Source organism: Lindgomyces ingoldianus, assembly GCF_010093535.1.
Source record: "Lindgomyces ingoldianus strain ATCC 200398 unplaced genomic scaffold BDR25scaffold_3, whole genome shotgun sequence".
In the NCBI taxonomy this organism is placed as follows: domain Eukaryota; kingdom Fungi; phylum Ascomycota; class Dothideomycetes; order Pleosporales; family Lindgomycetaceae; genus Lindgomyces; species Lindgomyces ingoldianus.
In genome coordinates, this window is record NW_022985164.1 from 1472309 (window position 1) to 1499695 (window position 27387).

General features: G+C 50.8%; 10 protein-coding genes across 10 annotated transcripts; 7 read left to right on the forward strand and 3 right to left on the reverse strand.

Moving 5' to 3' along the window:
• The first annotated feature begins 1285 nt into the window (after positions 1-1285).
• BDR25DRAFT_67087 (uncharacterized protein) lies at positions 1286-3658 on the forward strand. Its single transcript, XM_033698905.1, has 2 exons — positions 1286-1371; positions 1481-3658. Exon 2 carries the CDS (start codon positions 1542-1544, stop codon positions 3477-3479), a length of 1938 nt encoding a protein of 645 aa, XP_033553379.1. The 5' UTR covers positions 1286-1371; positions 1481-1541; the 3' UTR covers positions 3480-3658.
• Positions 3486-3929, forward strand: BDR25DRAFT_209960 (uncharacterized protein; the record flags this gene model as incomplete). The annotated part of the gene is made up of 1 exon (XM_033684624.1): positions 3486-3929. A coding segment is annotated over one exon (444 nt), but the record flags the coding sequence as incomplete, so codon positions are not given.
• A 438-nt stretch (positions 3930-4367) lies between these two features.
• BDR25DRAFT_349620 (uncharacterized protein) lies at positions 4368-5394 on the reverse strand (the record flags this gene model as incomplete). Its single annotated transcript, XM_033694577.1, has 6 exons — positions 4368-4607; positions 4658-4796; positions 4867-5018; positions 5077-5164; positions 5203-5249; positions 5287-5394. The coding sequence occupies 6 exons, from the start codon at positions 5392-5394 to the stop codon at positions 4368-4370; spliced, it is 774 nt and encodes a 257-aa protein (XP_033553381.1).
• A 710-nt stretch (positions 5395-6104) lies between these two features.
• Positions 6105-8512, forward strand: BDR25DRAFT_67149 (uncharacterized protein). The gene is made up of 5 exons (XM_033698906.1): positions 6105-6962; positions 7013-7199; positions 7328-7712; positions 7784-8207; positions 8257-8512. The coding sequence occupies exons 1-5, from the start codon at positions 6215-6217 to the stop codon at positions 8421-8423; spliced, it is 1911 nt and encodes a 636-aa protein (XP_033553382.1). The 5' UTR covers positions 6105-6214; the 3' UTR covers positions 8424-8512.
• Positions 8513-9183: 671 nt separating this feature from the next.
• BDR25DRAFT_252611 (uncharacterized protein) lies at positions 9184-11018 on the forward strand (the record flags this gene model as incomplete). Its single annotated transcript, XM_033686189.1, has 6 exons — positions 9184-9573; positions 9627-9663; positions 9723-9790; positions 9852-9879; positions 9930-10284; positions 10375-11018. Coding segments are annotated over exons 1-6 (1275 nt in total), but the record flags the coding sequence as incomplete, so codon positions are not given.
• A 934-nt stretch (positions 11019-11952) lies between these two features.
• Positions 11953-15274, reverse strand: BDR25DRAFT_391033 (raffinose synthase protein-like protein Sip1). Its single transcript, XM_033698127.1, has 8 exons — positions 15032-15274; positions 14849-14983; positions 14349-14798; positions 13881-14301; positions 13789-13826; positions 13585-13731; positions 12398-13535; positions 11953-12333 (listed from the first exon to the last, which is right to left on the reverse strand). Exons 1-8 carry the CDS (start codon positions 15098-15100, stop codon positions 12128-12130), a joined length of 2604 nt encoding a protein of 867 aa, XP_033553384.1. The 5' UTR covers positions 15101-15274; the 3' UTR covers positions 11953-12127.
• A 178-nt stretch (positions 15275-15452) lies between these two features.
• Positions 15453-17477, forward strand: BDR25DRAFT_277747 (uncharacterized protein; the record flags this gene model as incomplete). Its single annotated transcript, XM_033687631.1, has 5 exons — positions 15453-15681; positions 15730-15883; positions 15933-16219; positions 16274-16622; positions 16673-17477. The coding sequence occupies exons 1-5, from the start codon at positions 15458-15460 to the stop codon at positions 17474-17476; spliced, it is 1818 nt and encodes a 605-aa protein (XP_033553385.1). The 5' UTR covers positions 15453-15457.
• Positions 17478-19160: 1683 nt separating this feature from the next.
• Positions 19161-21576, forward strand: BDR25DRAFT_339522 (aspartyl-tRNA synthetase-like protein). The gene is made up of 4 exons (XM_033693398.1): positions 19161-19419; positions 19468-20192; positions 20249-20431; positions 20480-21576. Exons 1-4 carry the CDS (start codon positions 19191-19193, stop codon positions 21404-21406), a joined length of 2064 nt encoding a protein of 687 aa, XP_033553386.1. The 5' UTR covers positions 19161-19190; the 3' UTR covers positions 21407-21576.
• Positions 21577-22088: 512 nt separating this feature from the next.
• On the forward strand, positions 22089-24536 carry BDR25DRAFT_300502 (acetyl-CoA synthetase-like protein). The gene is made up of 2 exons (XM_033689391.1): positions 22089-22220; positions 22272-24536. The coding sequence occupies exons 1-2, from the start codon at positions 22214-22216 to the stop codon at positions 24335-24337; spliced, it is 2073 nt and encodes a 690-aa protein (XP_033553387.1). The 5' UTR covers positions 22089-22213; the 3' UTR covers positions 24338-24536.
• Positions 24537-25133: 597 nt separating this feature from the next.
• On the reverse strand, positions 25134-27367 carry BDR25DRAFT_209785 (ANTH-domain-containing protein; the record flags this gene model as incomplete). The annotated part of the gene is made up of 5 exons (XM_033684614.1): positions 25134-26482; positions 26534-26645; positions 26698-26888; positions 27019-27259; positions 27320-27367. The coding sequence occupies 5 exons, from the start codon at positions 27365-27367 to the stop codon at positions 25134-25136; spliced, it is 1941 nt and encodes a 646-aa protein (XP_033553388.1).
• Between the last annotated feature and the right edge of the window lie 20 nt (positions 27368-27387).

Below are 27387 nucleotides of genomic sequence, written 5' to 3' on the forward strand. Positions count from 1 at the left end.
TCTCAACCGTCAACGGTTGTGGAGGCGCGACGGCAGCCCACTAAGCCAGGCAGATCAATCGCCAGTCTTCCACCTCCACCACGGTGCTGCCTTGCTGTCGGCGGTGAGGCTGCAAGCATGACGCACCGCAACATTGGCCGGTTTAGTCATTGATTGAGGTTGACGATGGCCAGCGTCAGAACAGCATGGTTCAAAGAGCGCGGTGTTCAGGGCGCGCTGGGGAAACTCGGTGTGGTCAGAAGCTTGGCTGCTCTTGAGTCGGTGACTGCGCCCGCCGTGGGGCTCGAGAGGGGGCTCGAGAGGGGCTCGTGATCCCCAAACGGGGAAATGGTGTATATTTAGACCCTCTGAGACGAGGGGAGAGATGAAGACAACCAGTCAGCGTCGCAGGCCGAAGACACAGCCACGGACATGAGAGTGGTGAGCCACGTTTCTGCACCAACAAGCACACTAGTCCCGGCGAAAGCGAGGCGATCGCGAATCAGGACCCGCTGGTGTGTCCAGGACACTGGATGGTGCTGGGATGGGCCAGCGACAGAAGAGATGGTCAGGGTTGCACATCTTCTGGATTCAGCCAAATCCGCTTCTGTTCGCCTGTTCGGGCATCGAGCGCTCCCCACGCCCGCCTTTTCACTCGCCGGCCGTCGCCCGCCCTTCTCAATTCAAGGGAGGGCCAGGAGGCTGCGACCTGCAGGCCGAGAGGATGTGGTGGATGGCGGACTGGCGTGCAGCACTGTGGCAGGCTTGGTGCAGCAGCCTGCAGACGCGCTCACCGCAAAACCAGGAGGCTCGTCTTACCATGATGCGGTCGGGGCGCGCGATCGAGGCGGAGATGCAAATTGCTGGCGGACGGTACCCCAAGCACAGTTCTCTTTCTTATTTCTCCTAGCGTATTCACCGTCTGCACTACTGCCACTCATGCCACACGGCCAAGCAGTGGCCGTAGGGCAGTTTACCGACCAGGGTCGGGATGCCGGGGGGCTCAAGTGGCTTCTGTGCGCAGCCCTGGGGGCCATCGAGACACTGACTGAGGGCTTTATACATAACTCTTCTTCGCCCCCCAAGGCACCAACTCAAATCCAGGCCCCCGATCAGCATAAACGTCTGCCATTTCCAGCCTGTCCCTCAGCCAAAGTGAACACTCCCGCCGTCCATCCGGCCCTTCCTACTACGGCACCATTCCCGACTCTAACATCGCTAACGAGTCGCCGGCCTCTCGACTTTCAACATCATCATCCTTTCGGGAAATACACGCTATCACTACCGCAGGAAAACGATAGCATATCCAAAACAGACACATATCGAGCTGTCGCGTTCGGCCGTGCGACCGCTCCAGGCTCTAAGCAGCCGCGGGTGATCCATCGTTTCAAGGTAAGCTTTCCCCTGCCCAGCATCTTATAAGATCCGCCAGGCCCACCTACTACAACCCCCTCGCCGGGACACTAATGTTTACTGCTTATGCTAACCTTTGAGGAAAAAGGACTGATAATCATTCATTCCTCTTTTAAATCTGCCCACTCCCCCTTCCTCTAATTCTAAAAATGGTTGATTACGCTCAATATCCCACCATGCCTCACGACTTCCAGCTTTATTCAAACCAGGAGCAGCCACTGGACTTTATTGCACCCCAACCCTTCCTGCCCTCGTCAACCTACTCCATGGAGCCACAATTTAGCGCATCCTATGAGCCGATGCCAATGCCTGCGCTGTCAGAAGCTCCCAGACTGCAGGACCTCCAGTACCACTACGACGGCATCGCACAGGGAGTGAAGCCTCAATTTCAGTATAGCCCAACTGGATCTCCCCACTCCACCTCACATTCTTTCGATAACCAGCCACCAATCCTCTCTGCCTCGTCCGAGTCTGGCGCATCAGTTTCGTCGTCCAACATTGGCTCACCATCTCTTCACCCACAGTACAACGACTCGTGGAATCAGAACGGGCTTGGATTTGCTCCGGGCATCGTTCAGAGCACCCCTGGGTTTGAGTATGACGGGATGGCCGTGGCGGACAAGGTAACGGGATGTGTTGGTGAGTCTACGAAAGTTCCTTCGACCTCTGATTCTTCCTCATCTATCGCATTCTCTTCATCTCCTCCCGAGACTCCCAAATTCCCGTCGTCGTCTTGGTCGGAGAGTTCGCAGAGCAATGTATTTAAGTCGCCTGTCACGCCCGCTTCAGCGAAGTGGTCGAGCCCTGCATACATGCGCCACTCTCCACCCAGAGCTGGCCCCTACGCACGGAGAAACTCTCTACTCTCCCATGAAATTCGGCCAAGCGACATCCCCGAAGCTAATGCGGATGTCTCTCCTTCAAGTCCTTCAAATTCATCTGAACATCTCTTTAAAATTCAATCCAACTTCATTCCTCTGGAATCATCTTGTCGGTTTCCTTCTGTCTCTCTTTTGCAATCATATGGTGTCGAGAACAAGGAGCTGACAGCTTCAGGGGTAGATCCTACTCTAATCCAACCATATGGAAACTCGATGCAGTTTCCCCAATCGCCGTATCCAGACATGCGAACAGCGGCGCCTTCTCCATACTTACCCCTTATTGAACACCCGCCTTCCCCAACTCTTTCCCATATTTCTGCAAACAGCCGGCGTCCCGGATCAAGGACCTTTAAGCAAGGTAGCACGTCACCTTTCCTCCACACACAACAGTTCCAGCCATACCCCACTGGCTTTAATGGTGCGAGGCGGCGATCAGACGCATCGATACATTCGCACCACTCTCAGACAAGTCGTAAGAGTGGATCTAGCTACGAGCTTGACGACGAGACAAGAGATAAGGGTCTCTGCCCTCTTCCAGAATGTGGACGCGCCTTCAAGGATCTCAAGGCACACATGTTGACCCACCAGAACGAGCGACCAGAGAAGTGCCCAATTACCACGTGTGAATATCATCTCAAGGGCTTCGCACGAAAGTACGATAAGAACCGACATACACTTACCCACTACAAAGGCACGATGGTCTGCGGCTTTTGTCCTGGGTCTGGGTCGGCCGCCGAGAAGTCTTTCAACCGCGCTGATGTCTTCAAGCGCCATTTAACATCGGTCCACGGCGTTGAGCAGAACCCACCCAACAGCCGCAAGAAGTCGCCGAGTGGAAGGAAGGCCTACTCAGGCCAACAGAACCTAGCTGGCACTTGCTCGACCTGCTCTGTGACTTTCGCCAACGCGCAGGAATTCTACGAGCATTTGGATGACTGCGTGCTTCGTGTTGTCCAGCAGGCCGACCCCAGTGAGGCCATCAACCAGAAGCTCCTGACTTCCGTCGCGGAGGACAAAGATGTCGCTGAGACGCTCGATCGGAATGGACTTCCCAACAGCGTCGAGTACACCGTGCCCAGCTACGAGGAGGATGAGGAAGAGGAAGAGGAAGAAGAGGTCGACAATGATGACCACAACGATGACACGTACGGTGTGCGCCGCTCGCGGTCCGGCAAAGGGTCTTTAAAATCCACCAAGTCGCATTGACAATCAACACACTCCCGGGGTGTCGCTTCATCGCACGCCGGGGGTGGCAACCCTTCCAAAGTTACGAAGACCTCTGGTGGGAGGGGTCCTCGGGCCGGGCTGACCTTCTCAAAAGGCGGCGTGGCAATCACGGGTTCCGGTCGCAAGAAGCGGAAAAACTATCCTGTGTCCTGGGGGTGTCCGACGGACAAGATGAAGATGAAGAAGCGCGTCTTGTGCGTATATGATGGTGCGCGCCGGCTGTGGAAAGACGATATGATGCTAGATCAGGATTTCGAAGTTCGCATGAAGCTGCCCGATGGCAGGTCGTATGTTACCGACTTGGATGTGCAGACGATGAAGAGAGCCGAGGCGATACATGGCTCTACACCTGATGAACGGGGTCCGTGGATTCCCGATAATGTTATCGGTGCCGGCGAGATCGAAGAGTTTATGGTTCCGGCCAGATGATACGAAACCAAACCAAAAGTTTAATTCAGCTTTGGGGCAACGAACAAACCAAACATACACTGAGATGCGACAAAGAGAGATACCACTTACCAATTACCAATTACCAACTAAACATTCGTACCATACCCTTGTTGTACTTTTATATCTTTCTTCAACCCCCCTTTTATTGCTTTACTTTTTTTCACCTCTTGGTTTTTGTGGCGAGAGGGTTCGATTTAGAGCCCGATTTGTTTACAATTTCCCTTCTTTCCTTTTTGGGCGATCTCGCTTTTGCGTTTTATTCTCCGAGCGTCATCGTCGTTCGAGGCTCGTTCGACCCTCGCTTTTCCTCCCTTTCTCTCTAAATCGATACGATACCACTGTTGGCGGGTGGACTGGCGTTTAGGCTGTTCATGGATTGGATTTTGGTTTTAATGGTCAGTCGCTATCGACAATGCTTTACGACCTGGGTTTTTTTTTGGTTTCCTTAATGTTTGTATGATGGGTCGGATTGTGTCGATGGGAATGGACACTTATATGGATGGATGGCTCGCCGGTGCTGGGCGCGGGAGCAGGCTGGATGTAAGGGTAGTTTTTAAGCTCAAAGCAAGTCGGAAGCGCATTTGTTAAGTCTTTATAAGCTGTTCTTGCTTCCAATCTAGCGTGATATGCATTAATTGGTGGTGACAACTCCAATGCCTACGCAGAACGGTGAATTAATCAACGAGAAGCGTGCGCCTTTTACCAACGAGTACCAGCCTAATGAGACGAGAGTTGTCAATAAAAAGAATAAGAGCTGCTTTCAGCTGTAGGTCTAGAGAGGGCGATGGGCGCCAAAGATCGATGGAAATGGCACGGATGCAAGCTGAATAGACGAGGGCGGCGAAGCTAGTGGGATAGAGACGTGGAAAGAACAAAAATATTTGGAATATCTCGAGAAATACTAGAAGGACAGCACAGTGAAATGACGGGTGGAAATAGAGAAAGTTGTGAGAAGTAGAGTGTTGTAGACGGGCGTATATCAATAGTCAGATTAACGGAGGCAAGGCGAGCTTCGAACTTGGCATCTTCGTAACAGGAAACAAACATCCGGACCATACTTCCCAATTCCTACTCATGCCCCGCGATGAAGGAAGCTTGGTCAGCCACATCAGTTCAGCTTGCCGACCGTTTTAGGACGGTGCTGGCGCCAAGAGCATGACTGAGGGTTGATACATTCCGTCAAGAGCGTCTCGGGCGTAATTCTCTGCAGGGAGCTGAAAGGTTTTGGTGACGGATTGGATGGGAATGGCACCCCGAGCCTATTCTTTCAGGTTGCGGAGCGTCGGAGGTGATGATGATCTGCGAGAAAATGGAGATTTGGGGAGGTGGCGTGGACTAACACGGTAGGGCTGTCAGGCTGATTTTGAGGTGCCTCGTGTTGAAGTGCTACTTTTGGCGCATAGTTGTGGGAGAAGGATTTGTTGGCGGGGATACTCTGGGCCATGATTGGATCGAAGAACTAAGACGTTCTAATTTGGTTGGATGAGGCTTGTTCCAATGTTTGGGGATGTTCGGGTCGGGGTGTTGTGTGTTTGGGGACTCGAGGAGGATTCACTTTTTGAAGGGGGATGTTGGGGCTCAGGGCCGTGTTGCACGGAGTTTGAGAGTGAGTATTGATGGTTTCTATAATTGCTCGAAGGTTGGGAGACTGATAGAAGTGTCTCCAGTTTGGATTGGATGATGCGCTTGTCGCCGGAGCGAGTTGGGGGGAGGGTCAAAGTTAGTCGGCCATGTAGGTTCGCCCCTGCCTTCCTCGTTGTGGAGTAGAAGTCGTTGTAATAGATATCGACAGACGCAGCTGGTAGATGCATTGGTCCGAGCCGAGACGGAAATTCGAGTGTTGACACCTACTTTCGGAAGAACGAGAAGCTCGAGAGCTGCAGAGACTCTTCCAACTACAAAGGTAGGCCGGCTTCCAAGCATGCAAAATCCAGACGAGTGCTCCGCCGATTCGGGGCCATGGTAGCCACGCCGGACTTTGCACAAAGAACTGCAACAAGAAAGCGGCCCATGTCTTGTCTGTTTCATTTTGCTTGCCTATCGCTGCGGAATACAAAAAGCGATGGAGGTCTGATGCTGGTGGTGCAGACTGATGGGGGATGATGATGGTGGCGTTCTCGTTCTGCAATGATGGGCAGCGGCCCCGAAAGGCGGTGAGCAAGTAGTCGCGTATCTAACACCGGCTGCCTCCAGGTTCGACCGACCCTCGTCCTCGAGCGAAGACTCTCTAATCCAGCACACCTGGGCCTTAACACATCTCCGCCATGGAGAGTGCTAGTCCCCCAGCACCCGTCCACAACTACCAGAACGTCCAGGAAGGCATCTGGCCCAACGGTCCCGTGCAGCTGGCGCGTGGCCGCCAGGCAAAGGATCCAAACGCCAAAACCATAAGCTACACCGTCACGTCGCTGGAGGAATTCGAGACGTCCCTTCGCGAATACCTCAGAGAGCCGCCCGAGCAGCCGGAGCACACAGAGTGCCAGTTGTCCTTCTGGATTGGCGCCAGCTTCCTGGTGTCGACCCCCTCGCAGCCGGCGACGCAGAATGCTCAGCGGCCGCACCAGGCTTCACAAGCTCACGCTCTGCACCCTCAAGCACCGCCTGGCTACCAGCCCGCAAACGGCCTGCACCCGCAGTATGGCGCTCCTGCGCTCGCGCCGCACACGTACCAGTCGGTCGCCGACCCTGCCATTGCCCTTACCTTGCCCTCGTACGCGCCTTCCTCGAGTGCATCGGGAAGCAACAACCGTAAGGAAAAAGACCTTGACAACAAGATCAGCCTGAGCATCCTCGAGGCGCTGGCCCCGACGAATGACCCGAAAGAGAAGATGCGGAAGCAGCGTGCTATTGCAAAGTGCTGTGTCGACTCCATCCAGAAATGTGATGGTTATCGGTACAGCTTCCATAATTGCTGGAACAGCCGCGAGGATGACTCCTTCCGGTTCTCCTACTACTGCAATGACTCCTTGCTGAATAAAGATCGCGCCGCCAATGGTAAAGGTGCGAAGCTAGGTCAGTCTGAGTCTGCATCCCTCGATGGTGGTGGGACTGACGTTCAAAAGGCAAGCGGGCGACGAAACCAGTCTACGACTGTCGCGGTGTGCTTGCTGTTAAGTTCTCGGCAAACAAGCAGAGCCTCGATGTCTTCTATAAGCATATACCAATACACAAAACTTACGAGGAGAGGGCTCCCCCACCTCGGAAGGATTCAAAGCGGCGGAAGCATCTGGAGCAGACCGACCCCGAAGCGTAAGCAATGTTCAATTCCCAATCGCTCCCTGCATCGTAGATATAGGCCATTTCCCTATATTTGCTCCGGGTCCCACTACATTTTATCCGTATACGCCGCTTTAGATGCGGATGGCTGACGAAAGCAGTCTAATTAGGATAGCAAACAGACCGAAACCCCCAAAGCCGCCAGAGCAAGGGTCAGCTAATCCCGATGCTCCACCTAGACCCAAGAAGAGGAAGGCGAAACGTGATGACATCCAGAATAAGCAGACTGCGCAAAGTTCAATCGAGAGTGACCTCAGAGCTCAAAGCCTACGGTCACTCCTCGAGCTCATCCAGACAGACCCAGCTCCAGAACCCCTGCAGGGGCAGCAACCTCAACAAAGCCTCAATAGAAATGTTGAAGAAGAACCTCCTCCAAGGCAGCCTCTGCCTCTGCCTCCGCCTCAGCCTCAGCCTCCTGCTCCGCCTCAGCAGTCACGTCGTCGGCCGCGAAACAGCTGCGATGTGTGTAAAACGAAGAAAACTAAGGTGTGCCGTCGCATTCCTTTCCGCCCTAACCGACCCTTATTGCGCTAGACCTGCCTACTGACTTTCTTCAGTGCGACGGCACCCGTCCCGTTTGCCACACTTGTTTGGAGAAGAAGCGACAATGTATATACTCTGAGCCGCCTCCAGACGAGCATCGACAGTCTGCGCCTCATCCTTCACAGCCGGTAGCTTCAAGAGAGCCTGTTCGCCAAGCACAGGCGGCCAGCAGTGAGCTGTCTGAGCTGGAGAAGACGAAGAAGGAACTTGAGGAAGCCAAAGCGCGTATACAACAGCTAGAAGCCGAAAAGACACATGGTTCTACCACACCCTCACAAACGCCTCAGCCTCCTCCATCGCAGCAGATACAGACGCCTCAATATGGCCATTTCAGGAATCATGCAAGTCATGCTTCGTATGGAATGAATAGGTCGATGCAGCCGCAAAGTGCGCCGCATCAGCCGCAGGCAACCCCTCAAATGCACCCTTCTGGTACTGGTACGGATTTTCGTCGTCATAATATTGAACACTTCAGTGACGAATGCAGGTCTAACACCCACACAAGACTCCAGCAACCCATACAGCAACAGTCGTGGGTTTAACTGGGGGGCGACGCCTTATTTTTATGAACAGCCAACAAACATCCATCAGACACCTCAGCAGCATCAGCAAGATCAATGGGCAGCAGCAAGAAGCTCAGGCGTGTTTCGGTAGTTAAAAATGTTCCTTGTTCCTGCATTACGGTTACGGAATTCCATGGTAGGCGCAGAGGGGGCGAACGACATTATACCCTTAGTTATTGTTTTCCATGTTCACGGTTTCAGTAGAATGATGGCAATCCTGGCATCTCGGTTACGATCGACAAATTAGCGATTTGGTGTGCGGTAGATTGATGCACGATTCACAAGAAGGTCTTCGTTCTAATCCATACTTGATTTTCTCTTCGTACGTTCAATACCCTTTATTGCGAGAGGCTGCTTGTGTCCTAATAGGTTTGCGCACCGGCTATTCTCAACTGCATCATCCGGGATCAAGCATTGAGCGATACGGTACGGCCCGAAAGCCTGTTTCAAAATCTGTCTGTTCTCTTCAACTGGTGCTTGAAGGAACTGGTGCTTGTGGGCCGGCTTCCTCGTCCATTTGTTTCTCATCAAACCGGCCAGATGGAATGGGGCGACTCGACCATCCCCAGTACCTATTTTGTCTTGCGCGGTCAAAACGGCCTAATCTTGAAACGCAAAATCTTCGGGTTCCGAAACAGGCAGCACGGGCCTGACACAGATCGTGCGGGCATTTTGGATGAAAGGAAAGTTAGGGATCGTAGTCCATGACCGTGCGTTGATGCGCTAGGATCCTACTGGCCACAACCCTTACCGTTCCCAGCATACCCTTTACTTTCACAACGTATCAACGTAAACAGAGGTCGTCAGATTCGTGTCGACTTGACTTTTAGGGATTATACTGACGACGCGGTGAAGGGTTCCCACGCACAATCAACGAACCTGAGAGGCAGCGGATCGCTAGTGGGTCTTTTGGCCTTACATATCTGATACTTGGAAAATCCTTTTGAATTTCAACAGGGTCTTCTGTGAAAAGCATAGATCGCCCCATCCTCTGATGTCGCCATGGACTAACTTTCAGACTTCAATGTTGTTAGCCAAGCTCGCCCGACTGACGTCCTACATCCCTTTTGCCCAGCTCTGGAAGCTTCGTCGGGAGGATGGGTGAGAAGCAGACGATTGCACTGGCCTCTTGTGCTTTCTTGCTTGGACTAAGTTTAGTCTTTGTTGCTGCGAGGATTTATGTTCGTTGTCGGATGCTAAGGAATGCGGGGAAGGATGATTTGCTTTGCGTTTTGGCCGCTGTAAGTTGAAAGGAATTATTGGTGGTTGCGCGGTTGCTCATAGGATGAAATAGGCCCTCAGCATCGTTGAAACAGTCTTTATGTTCTTTGGTAGGCGATCCTGCATCCAAAAATCCGCCAATGGTACAAATTCTTACCTAGACTTATAGAGGTCAAGTACGGGTCCGGAAAACGGAGATCTCAGCTAAGCTCTGTGGAGCTTGAGAAGCAACGATTCGTAAGTCTACCTCCCAAACGAACGCTTCAATTTGTACAGGCTGATCGCTAACAATCTCCAGACTGTTTTCATGAGCATAATGCCGTACTGTATGTCCTCATCGCTTGACATCCAACTTGTCATTCAACTAACAAGACAGTAATCGGACTTATGTTTGTCAAAATGTCCATCATCTACCAAATGCGGCGCTTCTTCTCCTCATTCTACTCCCCCACCCTCAGCTTTATATGCCATCTCGTTCTTGTCCTCATCATTGCTACAACGATTGCACACCTCTGTGTATCAATCCTGCAATGTCGACCTATTCAAGGATTCTGGAGGGGGTCCTTGAACGCCAAATGTCTAGATCTCGCGAGGATCAACTACGCGTACCTCGCGGTTAACGCCTTCACCGACCTGGTGTTACTAGTGCTGCCGATGCCGACTTTGTATCGCTTGCGACTGCGGAAAGCGGAAAAGAGGGCTGTCGTGGGGATTTTTGCCTTGGGAGGATTGTACGTCTGTTCCATTTTTCTAATTCACAACCTCCCACTCTCCCAGGTCCCCATTCAGTCGGTCCCAGTGCTTGGCTTACCCAAACACAGTGCGGCTCTCACCTCCATCCTCCGCATCCCCTACGTTCTCCTTATGGACCGAGGTGGCGATCCCGTCTATCACGGCTTCGGCATCTTAGTCTGGACACGCGTCGAACTCGGTGTCTCCATAATCTGTGCCTGTCTACCATGCCTACGCGCTCCACTCGCTCAACGCTTCCCACATATTTGGGGCAGCGTGTCCCGCTCTAGCAGCGACTGCTCAGGACCATCCTTCTTCCGGTCCCGAAATCGAGAAAGCATGAAGGGCTTGAGTAGATTAGACAGCAACCGCAAAAGCTACGCCAACAACGGCCCTGCCACATACTACGCACGCTTCGACGACGACCTCGAAACCGAAGATTGTGAAATGAAGAAAATTCTCTCTCAACCTATCGCGCAACCCGAGGACCCAGAACCGGAAATAGTTAAGCTTACCGCACCACAGCCGTATCCGTTTAATCAACTCCAAGCAGAGATGAAATCGCGCAGGAGCGAGGATAACAATAACGGCCTCAATTCTCTGGATCAGAAAATTACAGTTACGACGGTTACGCAGCAAAGGATCTCACATCATGAACCTGGCAGCGTGATTCAGAAACCAAGGGGCGTGTTAGCGAGGGCGTGGAGTGAGAGGAAGAATGAAAGGCAGAAGGAAAGGGAGAGGGAGAGGAGGGAGGGTAGGGAAAGGGCGAGGGCTAGGGCAGACTTTATGGGGGGGATGAATGTTGCGTATTGAGGTGGCAGGGGAAGGGGAAGTGAGAGATATACCAATTTGATGTTTTTAAGTTTTATGCAGTTGTTATCCTTGAGGGCCGTGTGATTCTAGTGAGCTATACCGCAGGAGTTCTCGTGAATGAAACAGAAGCCAGAATGAATGCGGAACTAAAAATCAGAACAGGCAAGTCATAACTAAGAACGACACATAAGTTCCTTAAAATAAAACAAGAAGGCAAGCTGCTAAAACCTAGAAACTAAAGAGTAGACGTGAGCTCGACCGACCCTGCTGGGGCCGGCACTAGTCCCATATTCCACCTCCTATCTCTCTTTCACTGTCTCCGTCTCCCCCTTCATCTCCCTAACCCTTAACAGATACTTTCCTGCCGCTTATTAACCTCCTTCTTACACTTATCTTCTCACCTCCTAAGCTTAGCAACTAGCACCTTAATCCCCTCTCCTCTGCAGCCTCTAGCATAGTCTGCTTCCTACTTAACCGCGCCTTAGAGTTGTGGACAGATTGTAGTTTAGTGGCAAGGGTGCTGGAAGGCGTGGGGAGTCTAGAAACGGAAGAATTGATTGCGGGAGGCGAGGGAGTTGGAGTTGGGTGGGGCTGAGGTGACCTAGTGCTGGACTAATGCTTGCGGGTAATCTGTCTTGAGACAGCCTGGTTCGCGTTGCTTTTGATCTCTCTTCGCCCTACCGCATGTTGTTAGTAATGATTATTAGTGATGGGTTAGAGGGAGATAGTTCTGGTGTTGCGGCGCAACCTAGAGCTAGATAGCGATGGGAGAGAAGTACCTCGCGTTAGTGGGGGTGAGGGGTGCATAGTAAGTGGTAAGCAAGAAGAGGTAAGGGCGAATATTGAGAGGTGAAAACTTTGTTTCCTAACACAGTACCTAGACTACACTTAGCTTGTTCAGGAGAAACTACTTGACTGGCGTGGATAAGAAGAATACGTATGAAAAGCTACATCTTCAGCTACTCGCCCGCGTTCCGTCAACTTATTTCATATCTTCCAGTGATACCCCCAAGTTTCTGTGGTGAATCAGCGAACCACCACCTCTACAGCAACTTCATTGCTCCACCCAGCATTCGAGTTTGTTTCCTTCCAAGCTCTTGCAAGATCAATCTCAAGAACATTATCGCAGACATCGTTAACTTTTACACAATGAGCTGGAATCGGTTTACCAGAAATGAGGGCCATGAAATCGTCCTTCAGCGAGCGCTTGGAGAGGTCGGAAATATACAGCCCTGGAGATGCATTAGTATGGTCTGCTCGTGGCGAAGAAAACTATCATCGTGACAGGGGGCCTACCATAGGTACCCAACGTTTTCAAAGAAGTCCAGATTCTTAGTCTACCTGACGACCTTTCAATATAGCTGTCCATGTTCACAATTGCTGCAGCTCCCGTCATCTTCCCTAGGAGTCCAAGGTTGCTGATGGAGATGTCCGAGGGACCTTTCTCGGGATGGCTGCGCTCAAGTGTGAACGACTGAAGAGGGAATGCGGAGAGGATCTCCCATCCTTGGGTGGGTAGTTCCAGGTATAGAAATGCAGCTTGGTTCTCTGCATCTATTGGATCTGTAACCTGCCCGCTAGTGTGGCTTCTTAGAACATACTTGCCCGTCTCTGCACCAGGGAATTGGTCTAGCCTGATCAACTCTGCGAGAGCGCGCTGAGTGCAGTTGAATATACCGAGGATACTGACGCCGGTCCGTGCCATTCCTACGTACGTTCCCACTTTTAGGAGGACAGGATCGTCGTAGCTGTTATATGCTTGGATACTTTTACCTACGGTATGAGGTCGTAGAATGACTGTATTGCCCCGAGGCGTCTTTCCAGTCATTTGATTGATGAGATCCACATCGTGTTTGCCTGGAACATCAGTAATATAGATCGGACCTCCAGAGATGCAACGAGCGGCCGCGTGAAAAGACGCCCATTCGTGCGATGTCTGGAACATGTCCCAGTCAGGGAGGATGTTGAGGTAAGAATTGAAGATGGAGTTGTGCGCATTGCAGAAAATGTGCCAAGGGTGTGAGGCAGGCACTTCCGGGAAAAAGTCGTCCGAGTTGCGAAGAAGTACGCGGGGTCTGTTGGACGGAAGCTGAGAATGGAAGATGATTTGTGGGGTTTGAGACATGCAAGAAATTGCTTTGGCGGAAAAGTAGCGAAGCTGATTGATGTTCCAGGCGTCCTGATAGGCTCGAATAAGGCTTCTACGGTCCGAGGCGTCGTCGAGCTCATCTAGGAAGAATTGGCCATCTGTTTTGACTGAGTCGATACCGGCAGAGCTGAGAAACTGGTAGAAGTCCTTGTAGAAACGGCCAACATCCTCCTCAGCAACAACCAGCATCTTTCCACCTGAGACACCGTCTTTTTTTTTAACGGAAACAGTCTTGTATTCTTTGGCGATCTTCCCTTCTGGGGCGATACCGCCCCAATAACCAAACTTAGTAATGTTAGCATAGTACTTACGGAAAAGAGTGCGGCGACCGTACTAAAGCGTGCCAGACGGCTACATGCTGAATATTCTGGTGTTTGTTCCGAATATCCTTCACTGTAGCTTGGAGGCCCCTTGGAAAGCCTGTTCTGGTTGCCTCGAACTCCATCCAGGCATTATCGAATTGATATCCCCCTTCATGATTCTGTTGAGTGTGAGCATGCAGAGTGTTCTTTGGGTAGATGGGAGATCATCTTCATACAAGCGATTGCCAGTTGTCGTCGATGATGAGGTTTGTGACTTGTGGAACTTGTCAATAGCACGAAATTGATGAAATGTGGGTAGCCGTCATACTATTGATCTCGTTCTTTTGCAATGAATCCAAGGCATCGAAGATTTTTTGCTCATTAAGGCGTTGCCCTAACCCATTCCAAGTACAGTACGATAAGCCATCGTACCAGTTTTCAAGCCACTGGGGTTTGACGCCCTCCGCTAGTGTTTGCATCTCTGCTGAGATTTCCTCGCAAGTTATTTCGTACTTTGTCACTATCTTGCGGGCATGATACACGGCTGCCGCAATGGCATTCTCTAAAGAGTTGCCTACCGAGATTACGAGCCTTGCGATGCCGTCTTCCTCGCTGTCATTCCGTGAGTTAATCGTAATATTCCCAGCTCCGTCATGGTGAAGGCATGTCAAAACATTGTCCACGCCACTCAAGGCGAGCACGACAAGATGAGTGCCATCCCCTCGCTGGAATGCTGCTAAAACCGCCTCCTGTGTAATTGTTAACCAAATGTTTCTAAGGCAATGCGGGGACGAACCTTGTCTGGTCGGAACTCGTCTCTACCTTGCCGCGGAGCCAGCCAGGGAGACCAAAGGCGTACAAGTGCGAACCACCTCGAAAAGGACGTTGGTTTACCTAATTTGTTATTTGAAAACCCAGACGCTCGACCAGAAGCTGCATTTACAGGACTCCAGACGGACCACAATAGGGTGTCTGGGGTGTCGCTGACTTCTCTTCCGATCTGAAGATATGCAGGAAGGTCACTAATGTAATGGGTCAAATCCTTCTGTTGAAGACCAGCTGACTGATAGATGATCTGGCCATCGGAGGTCGAAAATTGGTCGTTTGCCCATTTCCAGGGTTCATCATTTGACGCACGAAACGTGAAGGTAAACGAGAAGGATGAACTATGCTTTGGGCGCCCAGTGAGGGTGATGGTAAACCACTGATGTTGAATATCGGAAGTTCCGTCATGTGTTAAACGCAGCTTAGGCGGTTTAGCTGATTTTAACGCGCTTGATGACCTTTCGGACATACCACAGAGGGGGGCACTGGAGCTGGCTCGAGACTTAAGCTTGTCCATTTATCTCGGTCTTCGAAGTTATGCCACAAAGAGACGTTCCAAGACTTTTGTGAAGTAATAGAGCTTTCAACGAGTACTGTAATTCTAACCTTTATTTTGAAGTTAGAATTTTGCTTGTGTCGCGTTGTTTCACTTACAGCCTCTTTCCCTGGAGCTATAGTGGTTATCTGGCCTAGAGGAGGGTTACAGGTGAGTCTAGCATACATATTGATGGACTCTGAGCTGGTTGAAGCAGAGGGCTTGCTCAGAGCTGATGGATGGAAGACAATGGAGAGTCACACGAATGGAAGATGGAGCGATGCCAAGTATTATGCAGGCACTCAAAAGACATGCAGCAAAAGTAGAACGCTATGGGTGTTGAAGTTGGCGAGCAATGGGACATGTGAGGTTGAGCAATGACGAGTGAAGAGAAGCCACCTTGGGGAAGCTCCCGTGGCCAGCTGAGCTTCGGCCAATCGGAATCCTTCGAGTCTTGGCACCCGGATCCAAAGTCGGCCCGGGAACGTTTTCTAGACGAGATATGGAGCTTCACAGAATTCGAGCTACTGGCGCCAATGGCACCAATGTTGCCTCTTCGACACCTGCTGCGATCTCGTCCCTACATTTATAATCGATGTGTGCGAACACAATGTGGTCGGCTGCCTGGAGCGCGGCGTTCGATATGGGCGGCTTCCAATGCAAACCAGGAGGAGCTGTGGGGGGAGCAGGCGCGGAAGATTAGGTCAGGAGCACAACAGAGCATGTTGGATATATTGGAAGAGCGAGGATTTGTCAAAGATGTTGCCGGGTAAGATCGGCCAATATACTTTCCTAGAGTAAGTGCTAACAAATCTAGTGGCCGTAAAGCTCTTGACTGGCTGTTGACTGAGAAACCTATAGGCGCATACGTCGGAGTCGACCCCACGGCCCCTTCGCTGCACGTCGGACACCTCCTTCCTCTCATGGTATTATACTGGATGTATCTGCATGGCTTTTATACAATCACCTTGGTAAGTGGTTCATGACGAGGCAGTTTTTCAAAACCCTAACGCTGAGTAGCTCGGCGGTGGCACTGTGCAGATTGGGGATCCTTCCGGGAGAACGAGCGCTCGAACACGACAGTCGAAGGAGGCACAGGATATGAATTGCATAAATATGCGAGCGCAGCTCAAGAAGCTCTGGATCAACGTAAAGGCGCTTGGCATCAAACACAAGTACTCGGAGAAGACTAGCAGGAGGCGAGACGTCATGAACAACATCGTTTGGCTAAACAGCCTTGGCGCTGTACGTTTGATTCAAGACGTAGGCTCTGGCATGAGACTAGGGTCAATGCTCAATCGTGACTCGTGAGTTTCTAGACAAGCATACTCCGCCATTTTTCGTCTCCTGACTTCTTCCAGCGTCAGGGTGCGCATGGAAAGTGGGGACGGTATGGCCCTGTCCGAATTCTGCTACCCTCTCTTTCAAGCGTACGATTGGTGGAAGCTGTATACTAGATACGGCGTCCAACTGCAAGTGGGCGGTTCAGATCAATACGGGAATATCTGTGCAGGAATGGATGCTGTGCACCATATGCAGAAGCTCTACCAGGGAGAGAGCCATGCTAAAACCGAAAACCACCCTTTGACCGCGACCTTTGGGCTCACAACACCACTGTTGACGACTGCATCTGGCGAGAAATTCGGCAAGAGCGCTGGAAATGCGGTCTGGCTGGACAGGCAAATGATGAGCTCATTCGATCTTTACCAGGTTCTTGCACCATTGTCGTTAAGCTTTAACAGTGCTGATGGTTTTTATAGTGCTTCTTACGTACCGCGGACGATGACGTTGAGCGATATCTGAAGCTTTTCACCTTTATACCCCTTGATCACATCGGGTATGTCATGGAGCATCAGAGACAGGATCCTTCAAAGCGCCGTGCTCAGCATCTGCTTGCGAAAGAAATCGTCGAGCTTGCTCATGGTGCTAGGCTTGCGGTGGAGGCTGAGATGGCGCACAAAGAAGCTTTCACTCATGGGACCAATCTCTTCTCTCTCGGTGTTTTGAGACGCTCGCTGCAAGACTTCTCAAGTTCCAAGTCTAGGGAACCGCAGCCCACCAATCCTTGGGAAGAGGAATCCAAACAACTCCGCGCTTACAAGAGAAAGTTCGCTGCATCATTGGTGGCTCAAACGCCTGCCGCAGCCACACCTAATTCAACTACAAGCGACGCGTCTAAGGAAATTGTAGTCCTACCGCGGACACTTCTCCAACTTGGATCGTTTGCTCAGGTATTGCGTGCGGTAGGTCTGGTGTCCTCGAACAGCGAGGGTCACCGATTGGTTCAGAATCAAGGTGCCTATGTAGTACGGCCCAATTCTGGTTCGATTGAGAACCCTAACGGTCTGAAATGGGAACCTGTTGTTCCTCATGCAAATCCGTCGCACTATCTCATCGATTTTGAGGCACTCGTACTGAGGGCCGGCAAGTCGAAGATTAAAATCTGCCATGTTGTTAACGACGAGGTTTTCGAAGCAGACGGGCAGTCCTGTCCAGGCTGGGAGGAGATCAAAGCGAAACGGGCCGAGTCTGAGTCCAACTCTAGAAAGGAACCACAACAGTAAGAAATCAGCGAGCATTTTTTAGCGTTCTGCTGCATGTACGTATGTGCGACTTTATGTAAAAATATTGTAAATCAGAAAGCCCCTCCAAGGCGTTGTAAACTCTTCCGCATATCTCTCCTTCTCAACAACTCTCATTTGACTCTCAGTCGCCACCAAACAAACCTCGACCGGTTCACGAAGACGTTCGACGTTTTATCCGCTATCATCAATGCCCCGAACATGGACGCTCAAATATACGCTATTAGACATTACTACACCGCCTCATCCTCCACCCACAGCCCTTTATTTAATATTCCATCGAGTCCGACCAGTCGTGATGACTACATTAGTCTGGAGTACTCCTTCCGCACTCACACATCCAGGTGCCCCCACAGACCTCCAAGTTCGGCATTACGCTATTCGTGGCATGTGCCCAGACCATCCGGCGGTGTAGACTTACAGATTTCTTGACGATTCAAGAGCTCAAGACAGTGAAACGCAGTGTGCTCTCTACTTCGAGACCGCTCTTCAATGTTCTAATATGCCTCGTACGGTCGGGTACGAACCATCCTCACAGAGACAGCACCCGAAGCTCAGCTTGTATATTGCAACAACGCTCGCATCGACCGAGGTCCAACGTACAAGGATGAAGGGGAAACTAGTTTCCGAAAGGCACGTGGATGGGTGCAGTGAATAGTCCTCATAGCCATTGTCTTTGATGTTAGCGCTTGGGCTCTGGATACGGTAGGTCGAGGAGTCACCTGCCTCACCACTATTGCAGAGGAAAATTTGCTGTTGATGAAGAAAGGCGAAGGGGATTATTATTCTTTGCATGTTATGTAGCAATGTTGTTACGGCCCGGTTTCTACTTAGGACTCAGTTGACACTGCGCTGAAAAACAGGACTAATTGACATCGCTTTGGGTTTCTTTTTCGCCGTTTTGTTGAGAATGGGAAGTGGTAATCTTGCAGATTCTCATAAGGTGTACAGGCGAAGGTTCGTTGCTAGGAACTTCTTAACCCAAGACTCTCGATCAGCTCACTAAATGATTTGAGGTTAATATCCAATCTCCTATCTACGACAATCCGGAGGTTGAACACTGAAAAGAGCAGGCGCCCAAAAAGCGTCAAGAATAATATTCAGCCAATCAGACACCGGAAGCCAGCTCATTCCCTACAACATTTCGCCTTCATAACCATAATATCATACACGCATTAAACCCCTAGTATAATTCTCATTGTATTCAAATCATGTATGTACATCGCGCGTTTCGTCGCCGCAAAAATCGAATTGCAAAGCCGTCCGATCGATAATCGACATGAACACTTTCCAGTATATAATCAGAGATGCCATCTAAGCGTCCGTTGTGGTAACAAGGTTGGTGTGTCGAACGCAGATTTCATGCTACCTCCACTTCCACATTCGAACCGCTTGAGCCCAGTGAAGGGAGAGTGCGAAGGCGGGGAATGGAGGATAGCTCATCTGGTACACGCTGGGCTTTCATCACCTGAACGGTAGTTAGCATGAGTGTTTGTAGTGGAGAAAGTTGGGGTCTTACTTGGTTTAAACTGGAAGGATAGAGAAGAGAAGGTTTGCGCGGACGTCGGAATTTTTTAAAGCTCGGTTCGGCTCAGAACACTTAGTCAGCACTTTGCATCAAGGAAAACCTCGAGCATCGCAACACGATGGCTCACGATGCTTCATCAATTGTGGTCCTGAACCTCTATACATCAGTATGATCCCTAGATTAGCTATGTCGCCTGTAGCGTGTCGCAATTCCTCGCTTCGGAAATCCTACGTCGAAATATCTCGGTTCATCCACTCCCAACGTCACGAGATTTCCCGAACACTCTCCTCCCAATGCCCTCGCAATGGATACAGAAGCTTCTCCTCAAGTGTACTGCGGAGGCAAATCGAACCGAATGATAGCCTACGAAAGACTCTTAATGGCTACAAAGCTACCAGTATTCCTCCTGACCCAGCATCAAAATCCTAAATGCTGACATAATCAGTTCGTGGCTATGACTACCCAGACTCCTCCGAAAAGTACGCAATGTTGGACAAGCACAAGCTAGGCTCCCACATAGAACTCGTCGGTTATCTTGGGTCACGTCGGGATGTGTCCAAAGTGTTGTCTTTCGCCTTGCTTCGAGATGCAGACCAGAGGTTTTGCGTCCAGCTTGTTTCCAGCCCGAAAGAGAGCGTAGAGACGCATCTCCGGCTCCGGAATCTGAAAATCTGGACACCGGTGCTAGTAAAGGGAGTACTACAAGAGCGCCAACCGGCGAAGGATGACTCTGTGGAAGGGATGCGCCTGATCAATGATCGAGAAATTGTATTAGAGTCTATCGAACCTCTGAATGATTTCGCGACCGATATCATTGTCAAGAATGATACTGTCTTTCCACCCGAGCAACGACACCTGCAGATTCGTACCAACAAGGAGCTACGCGAGGCATTAATCTTTCGGGGTCGAGTCACAAAAGAAGCCAGAAAGCGATTGTGTGTCTGCCGCTTTAACGAGATAGAGACCCCTGTATTGTTCAAATCAACACCAGAAGGTGCACGTGAATTTCTTGTACCAACGAGGAACAAGGGGCTTGCGTATGCGCTGCCTCAAAGCCCCCAGCAGTATAAGCAGATTCTCATGGCAAGTGGAATTACGAGATATTTCCAGTTTGCAAGATGCTTTAGAGATGAGGATTTACGGGCTGATCGGCAGCCTGAGTTTACACAGGTAAGCATATTCTATGGTAGGTGGAGGGCGATTTCTGAATACTGATGTGTATCAAGCTTGATCTTGAAATGGCATTTGCAGAGGAACATCAGGTTATGCATGAAATCGAAAAGCTTTTAACAATACTCTGGGACAGGTTCCTTGGCATTAATCTCAAAGGTGCATTTCGGAGAATGCCTTACCAGGAAGCAATGGCCTCTTATGGTTCAGATAAACCAGACCTACGAATAAAGTCGGAAGTATGTTTGCATTTCCACTCACAGACCCACTCGATAAACCTCGTCTAGATAAACACCGTCACAGATCTCTTATCCCAAGATCTCATTAGCAAAATAACCCCCGTCTCCAATCCTGTTGTCGAAGCCTTCACAATGAATCTCCCTACTAAGCCAGAAGAAACCCGCAAATTTGTCTCCTCCTTCCTAGACAGCCCCGAAGGGAAACCCTTCCTCGAGAATCCAGACGGCCAACCCGGAGTGTTCATCAGCGATCATTCTAAACCTCTCAACGGACTCGGCGCGCTGGGTCCACAAGCTGCCATGGAATGGCCTAAAAAGGTCACACCTCCTGATGGCGGATTGCTCATTCTGCAAGCACGCAAGAACGAACCATTCTCAGGAGGGTTCACCGTGCTAGGGAATCTACGACTGGCATTGCATAAAGCGGCGGTAGCTCAAGGCATACTTCCACCTCTCAGAGGATTCCGGTTCCTCTGGATTACTGACTTTCCGCTCTTTTCTCCCTCGAATGACACTGACCCCGGCCAAGGCGGCACCGCAGGACTCTCATCAACACACCACCCTTTCACGGCACCAAAGACGCCGGAAGACGTCGAACTCCTGCTCACAGCACCCGAGAAAGCCATTGCCGCTCACTATGACATCGTTGTCAACGGCGTTGAGCTAGGTGGTGGTAGTCGTCGTATTCACAATGCTGAGATCCAAGAATTCATCTTCCGGGACGTGCTGAAGATGAGCTCTGAGCGCATTGAAGACTTTAGGCATTTACTAGATGTCTTACGATCTGGCTGTCCGCCTCATGCCGGTATTGCGCTAGGATGGGATAGGATGATTGCTGTTATGTTGGGGAAAGAGAGCGTGAGAGATGTTATTGCGTTTCCGAAGAGCGGGAAAGGAGAGGATATGTTGGTAAAGTCGCCTAATGTTTTGACGAAGGGGCAGTTGGATACTTATCATTTAAGGGTGAAGGAGTAATTTAGTGCTTGCATGGATAGCATGTCTCTTTCTTGCACTTTTCTACTCGTGTGCATCTCTTATCCTTCGGTATAACACTCCTCTCGACCTATTTTTTCTCACTGTAACGTAGCTATCTGTACAGATAGACGTGGTATAGCCTTGAGAGGAAGTACGGCCATACAATCTAGTTAGAAGTGCGGCGAAAATGTCCCAGATTGTGATAATTGGAGTGTTGAGACCCATTGGTTTGCTTGTGCTAACAGATAGCAACAAGCGACTTTCGATTGTTCTGTCAATCCACGCCTAAGACCAGTAGGGAAGCCCTTGTAAATGTAATAGAGCACTGCAGCGTCTGAAATGCGACAGAAATCTGGTGCATTTTAGCAACCTCTTTTCTTCAAGCAACCGGTCTAAGGGATCAACTTCACTTTGCGAAGGCTACATGGAAGGGAGGAATAAGCCAAAGAATAGAGGGGTTTTTTGAGCAGTCTGCGGGAGAGCTAATGCATTTAGAGCCGGAGAAGCACAGAATTGATCAGATGGGTCGTCAATAAGTCCGGATAGTCTACTAGATAGGAAGTTTGCCCGAGCTTTTGATGTGAATGGGAGCTTGGACCAGCTGTATCAGATGAGCCTCGGTTCGCAATTCACTCGCGATCTCTAACATCCAGTAGCCGACATTTGCAGTCGCTACTCCCATGCTATCCAAGGTTCCCTCGCTATGATACCCCCTTCCTTTCTTCACTCTTGCCAACGTCTATTTTCTGATTTCCCTCTTCCTTCCGCCTGAGATACCCTAAACGGCCTTTTTTTTTCTTTTTCGAAATGCAGAGTAGGTTTCCACATCCCCACTGTCGCATGACCCTCCACTTACCACTCTCAGCACTTCCATACGTCCTCCCGGCCGCCGCAGCAAGTCTCGCATACCTCAATGGCCGCTTGGCAATCTCATACGATTGGGCGCTTCTTTCATCTTACATCTCCGCCATCACCAGCAGTATCATACATGAATACCGTGACGACATCAACCTCTTCAACATCCTCGAATCGCATGCCCACTCTTCGCGGGCATCTCACCCCTGGATAATCCACCACGGCCGATCATGGACCTACGCGCAAGCCTACGAAATCACCAAAAAGTATGGGAATTGGCTGGTTAGTAAGGGGGTTCAGAAAGATGAGGTTGTTGCAGTGGATTTTATGAATTCGGAGGTTTTTGTTTGGGTTTGGTTTGGGCTTTGGAGTGTGGGGGCGAAGCCGGCGTTTATAAACTATAACTTGACGGGGAAGCCGTTGCTGCATACGATTAGGACATCGAGCGCGAGATTGGTGTTGGTGGATGAGAATGGGAGAGCGAAGTTCAGTGAGGAAGTTATGAAGGAGCATGGGTTTGTGGCTAAGCCGATTGATGCGGATGTTCCCAAAAGGAGACAGGTGCAGTATCGGTTCGACAATGATCCGAATATGGCTCCTCTGGTTTTGAGAAAACATATCAGGTCCACTCCTACCCAGAAGCAGCAGAAGGGAAGCAAGTCCGAACAACAGCCCCGGAAACTAGAAATCCTGTTCTTTGACCAAGGTTTAGAGGATTACATTATGTCCCTGGAATCAACCCGGCCTCCTGACTCTCTCCGTAATGCTCAAAAACTGCACGACATGGCCATGTTAATATACACCTCCGGGACCACAGGTCTCCCCAAACCCGCTGTTATGTCCTGGGGAAAAGCCAATCTGGGCGCCAAATTCGTCGCTAACTGGGTTCCACTAATGAAGACCGACATCATGTACACACCCATGCCCCTCTACCATTCCTCCGCCTCCGTCCTCGGCATCTGCTCCACCCTACGCGCCGGCAGCACTATCCACATCTCCCGCAAATTCTCGCATAAGACCTTCTGGCCCGAAGTCCGCTCCTCAGGCGCCACCATAATCCACTACGTCGGTGAAACATGCCGCTATCTCCTCGCAGCACCCAAATCCCCGCTCGACAAAGCCCACAAGGTGCGCGCTGCCTTCGGTAATGGGCTTCGCCCTGATGTCTGGGAGCCATTCAAGGAACGCTTCGGCATCTCCACGATCTACGAATTTTACGCCGCGACAGAGAGTCCCTCGGGGATATGGAACCGGTCCACAAATGCCTTCAGCGCGGGTGCAATCGGTCGCAACGGCACCCTCGCCACCATCTTAATGGGCCCGAGTCTCGCAATCGTCCGGATGGATCCAGATTCCGAACCGCCGTCCCCTCTGCGCTCCCCCAAATCCGGTCTCTGCCAAATCGCAGCGTACGACGAACCCGGCGAATTGCTCTACAAACTCGACCCATCCAACCCCGGCAGGAAGTTCCAGGGCTACTTTGGAAACGCGTCTGCCACGAATTCTAAGATCCTGCGCGACGTGAAGAGGAAAGGAGACGCGTATTTCCGGACCGGAGATCTGATGCGTTGGGATAAGGAAGGTCGTTGGTGGTTTGTAGATAGGATTGGGGATACGTTTCGCTGGAAAGCGGAGAATGTGTCGACGGCGGAGGTGGCGGATGTATTAGGGAAACACGACACAGTTGAGGAGGCGAATGTGTATGGTGTTTTGGTGCCGAAGCATGATGGGAGGGCGGGTTGTGCCGCTGTAGTGCTGAAATCGTCGACCGAGTCGAAAGCCCGAGCGGAGAAGGATAGAACACCCCACCCTCACCCGCAAACCCTCAAATCCCTAGCCACCCATCTCAAACACTCTCTCCCTTCTTTCGCCGTCCCGCTCTTCCTCCGCATAACTAAGAATATACATACGACGGGCACAAACAAACAACAAAAGCATATCTTCCAAAGCCATGGCATCTCAGTGCCGAAAGTGGAAGAAAGCGGGGATGTACTGTTTTGGTTGAGGGGGGATACATATGAAAAGTTTACTGTGCGGGATTGGGAGAGGATTGAAGGTGGGGGTGTAAAGTTGTAGCTGAGTGGAAGGGGAAGAGGATATGGGTGTTAAGAATACATGTCTGGGGGTTTTGCAAGACACCACGCACCACATACAGTGTGTTGGGGCAACCTATGAAATGTTACGAGCAACGGGTTGGGATTTTAAGGCCCCTAAGAGGATTAAGGAGAGAGCTAAAGAGGATATAAATATGATGACTGGCTTTAAATTAATTCGTTGTTTTGTTCTGTCTGTTTGTCTGCCATGAGTCCTATTAAGGGATGCAAGTACGGTAATTTTAACACGTATCCCAAAAACAACTCTAATTAAATCGCATTAAAAGAATTAGATTTTGAGCCGCTCCACACCAATTCCAACCGTTGGAACGATCGACGAGTACCCTGCCCTTCAGCCCGCTGGTAGCAGGCAAAGCTCCTGCAGCAGCCCTTCCTTTTGGCTAGCAATATTAAATAAAGTTACAAATGCCCTCCTTATCCCTTCTGGTGTCATTCGGAAGAAAGAGTAGAAAAATACTCTTAACGCATATCCATGAAGCATCAGCATCAATCCATCCACTCTCCAATGTACTGCAGCAAGCCTGTCGTGCAGCGTGCTCCGATCTGTGAGCAAACGCTCTAAGTAGGGAAAGGTAAAGTGAAAACCCTAGACAGCAGTCTGACAAACGCCGCGCCACATAAAAAGCAGCCAACCATAGATCTAATAATAAGAAGCGTCTCTCCTCTTCGCGGTAAATGACTGTAGGTGAGATTCTTGATCCCCAAAGTCTCCTTGAATGCAAAACGCTGTATTCATCTCCATCCCCTGCACAATTATATCACGACCACCCAGGCTGGCCCTGCTGCTGCTGTTGCTGCTGTTGTTGCTGCTGCTGACCAGGTCGAGGGAATACGCTCGTAGTCGAAACCTGATCCAAGCTTAAACCTCCAAAGGTGCTCTGGTTCCCCGTGTTTTGCCACCCCTGGCCCGTTTGTGGATTTACGAACGCGCTCTGCCGGAATGGATTAGTACTGCCGGTCGCATGCACCGTGAGGCCTCCTTGCGGTAAAGGTACGTTTTGATGTGGAGATGGACCTCGAGCGAAGGGATTAGTTCCGGCTGGCTGGGTTTGTAGCCCCTGTTGGGGTTGGGGTGCAAAGGGCGAGCCGGATTGTGGGGGTTGTGAAAATGGCGAAGAGGATAGGGTGATGGGAGATTGGGTATTTTGCTGGAACCCAGTGGAGTGTTTGGCGAAGGGGTTGGTGGGTGATCGGCCGAGAGGAGAGGAAATACCTGAGGGGTTGCTGAGGAGTTTTGGTTCTGCGGCGCCAGTTGCAGCGGGAGGGATCACGGATTGCCGGAATGGATTTGTCGATGTGGGCTGCGCTTGCAGTGGTTCGGCGATGATGGGAAGTGGCTGTGTAGGTTGTTGTGAGAAACTGGGAACGCCGTTCTGGGGTATCGACTGGAGCGAAGAATTCTGCGGGCTGAATGGCTGTGGTGTGTAGCCTCCAAAACCAGCACCTGTGAATTGCGTCTGGAGTTGTGATTGCTGCTGCTGCTGTTGCTGCTGTTGCTGTTGTTGCTGTTGTTGTTGTTGTTGTTGTTGTTGGAGCTGAGCAAACGGATTCATTCCTTGTCCTGACTGTTGACTGAAGGCTTGTTCCTGTTGTTGTGGAAAGCCGATAGCTGCCGTTTGCTGTGGAATTTGGAAGTTGGGCTGCTGGAAGCCTGTCTGCTGAGGGTATTGCTGGATCTGTGGTTGTGCCATCGTCTGCTGGTTATCATTGATCGACTCGAAGAAGTCAATTAACGGTGCACTAGGTACGGTAGGCTTAGAAGGTGCTGTAGATGGCTGGGCTGTCGTCGCTGGCTTCGCTGCTGTGGATTTGGACTCGAGAAGCTTGCTAGTACCATTCGTGGATTTGCCGCTACTCTTCTTTGCCTCTCTTTCCGCAAGGTACTGCCTGCGGTTGATCTCAAAGTCTTTGTCATTAAGATACTCCTCTAATGACGCGGCTAGACTGGTAGGTGCGTGCTTAATCTTTGGGATCTCTAGTCTCGTTGAGTGTTCGTGCAGCCTCGCAATACTGAGATACTGTACGACTGCTTCCGTCTGCTTGACGAATGTCCGGTAAATGCCTAGCGCACGTGTTGCGTCAGGGCGTGATAGTTCGAAGTAGTGTTCTGAGTTGGGTTAATTTGGTGACTTGAGTTGTTTCTGTAGTCGAGCCTTACCAAGCACATTGATGGTGCCCTCATTCATGACATGGAAGAGCACCAGTAAATCCATAGTAAGCAACCGGAAGGCGGTCAACGTGATTTCGTTCTCCACCTCCTCGGCAAAGGGCTACAGCTCGTCAATATCACCTAGGTCTTTCCATCCACCACATATCACATACCTCGCATTTCAGCAGATAGCGAATCTGTTCCTGAACGCTCTCTGTTTCCCGAAGCAAGCCCTTATCGATGCTGAGCCGTTTGAGTCGGCCTTCGCCTCCTCGAACGTAATCGACTTTCGTGGCGCCATATTCAATTGCTCGTCGAAGTAGGTACTCCGAGTAGGTGCGGATATTGTGACCCTGCGTTTGGACTGGTATGCCATGCAACGTTAGCACGGCATCAATAAGGTTCCCGGTGCCGAAGACCCCCTCCACAAGGATCCATTAATTTAGGCAAGATTGCCCAGCCTTCCGAGAATACGGAAACAGAGGCCGACATACCCTCGGTGAAGTGATTTATAGCCAGTTTGCGATGTGGATTCTGCGCTAAGAACTTGAGCGTAACTTCGGGCTCTCCCTCCCGTATCATAAGATGCACGATAATAAGGCTCTTGAACACAATCGTCCATGTCGAATCTCGGAGTCGGTTGGTCAAAGCCCGAAAGATCTCTGCGACGCCTGCCTCACCAGCGTGAGTGGCGACGAGGATGTGCTCGACATATTTGGATTTGGGTGCTGCGAGCTGGTTGAAGGGTCCCGGTTAGCCAGCGAGATTTTAATTCATATAGGGAGGCTGGCGGACCTTGATCTTCGTGCCGCCTTTCACCGACTTCTCGAAGGAGCTCGCCATGGGATTTCCGGCGCGCGCGG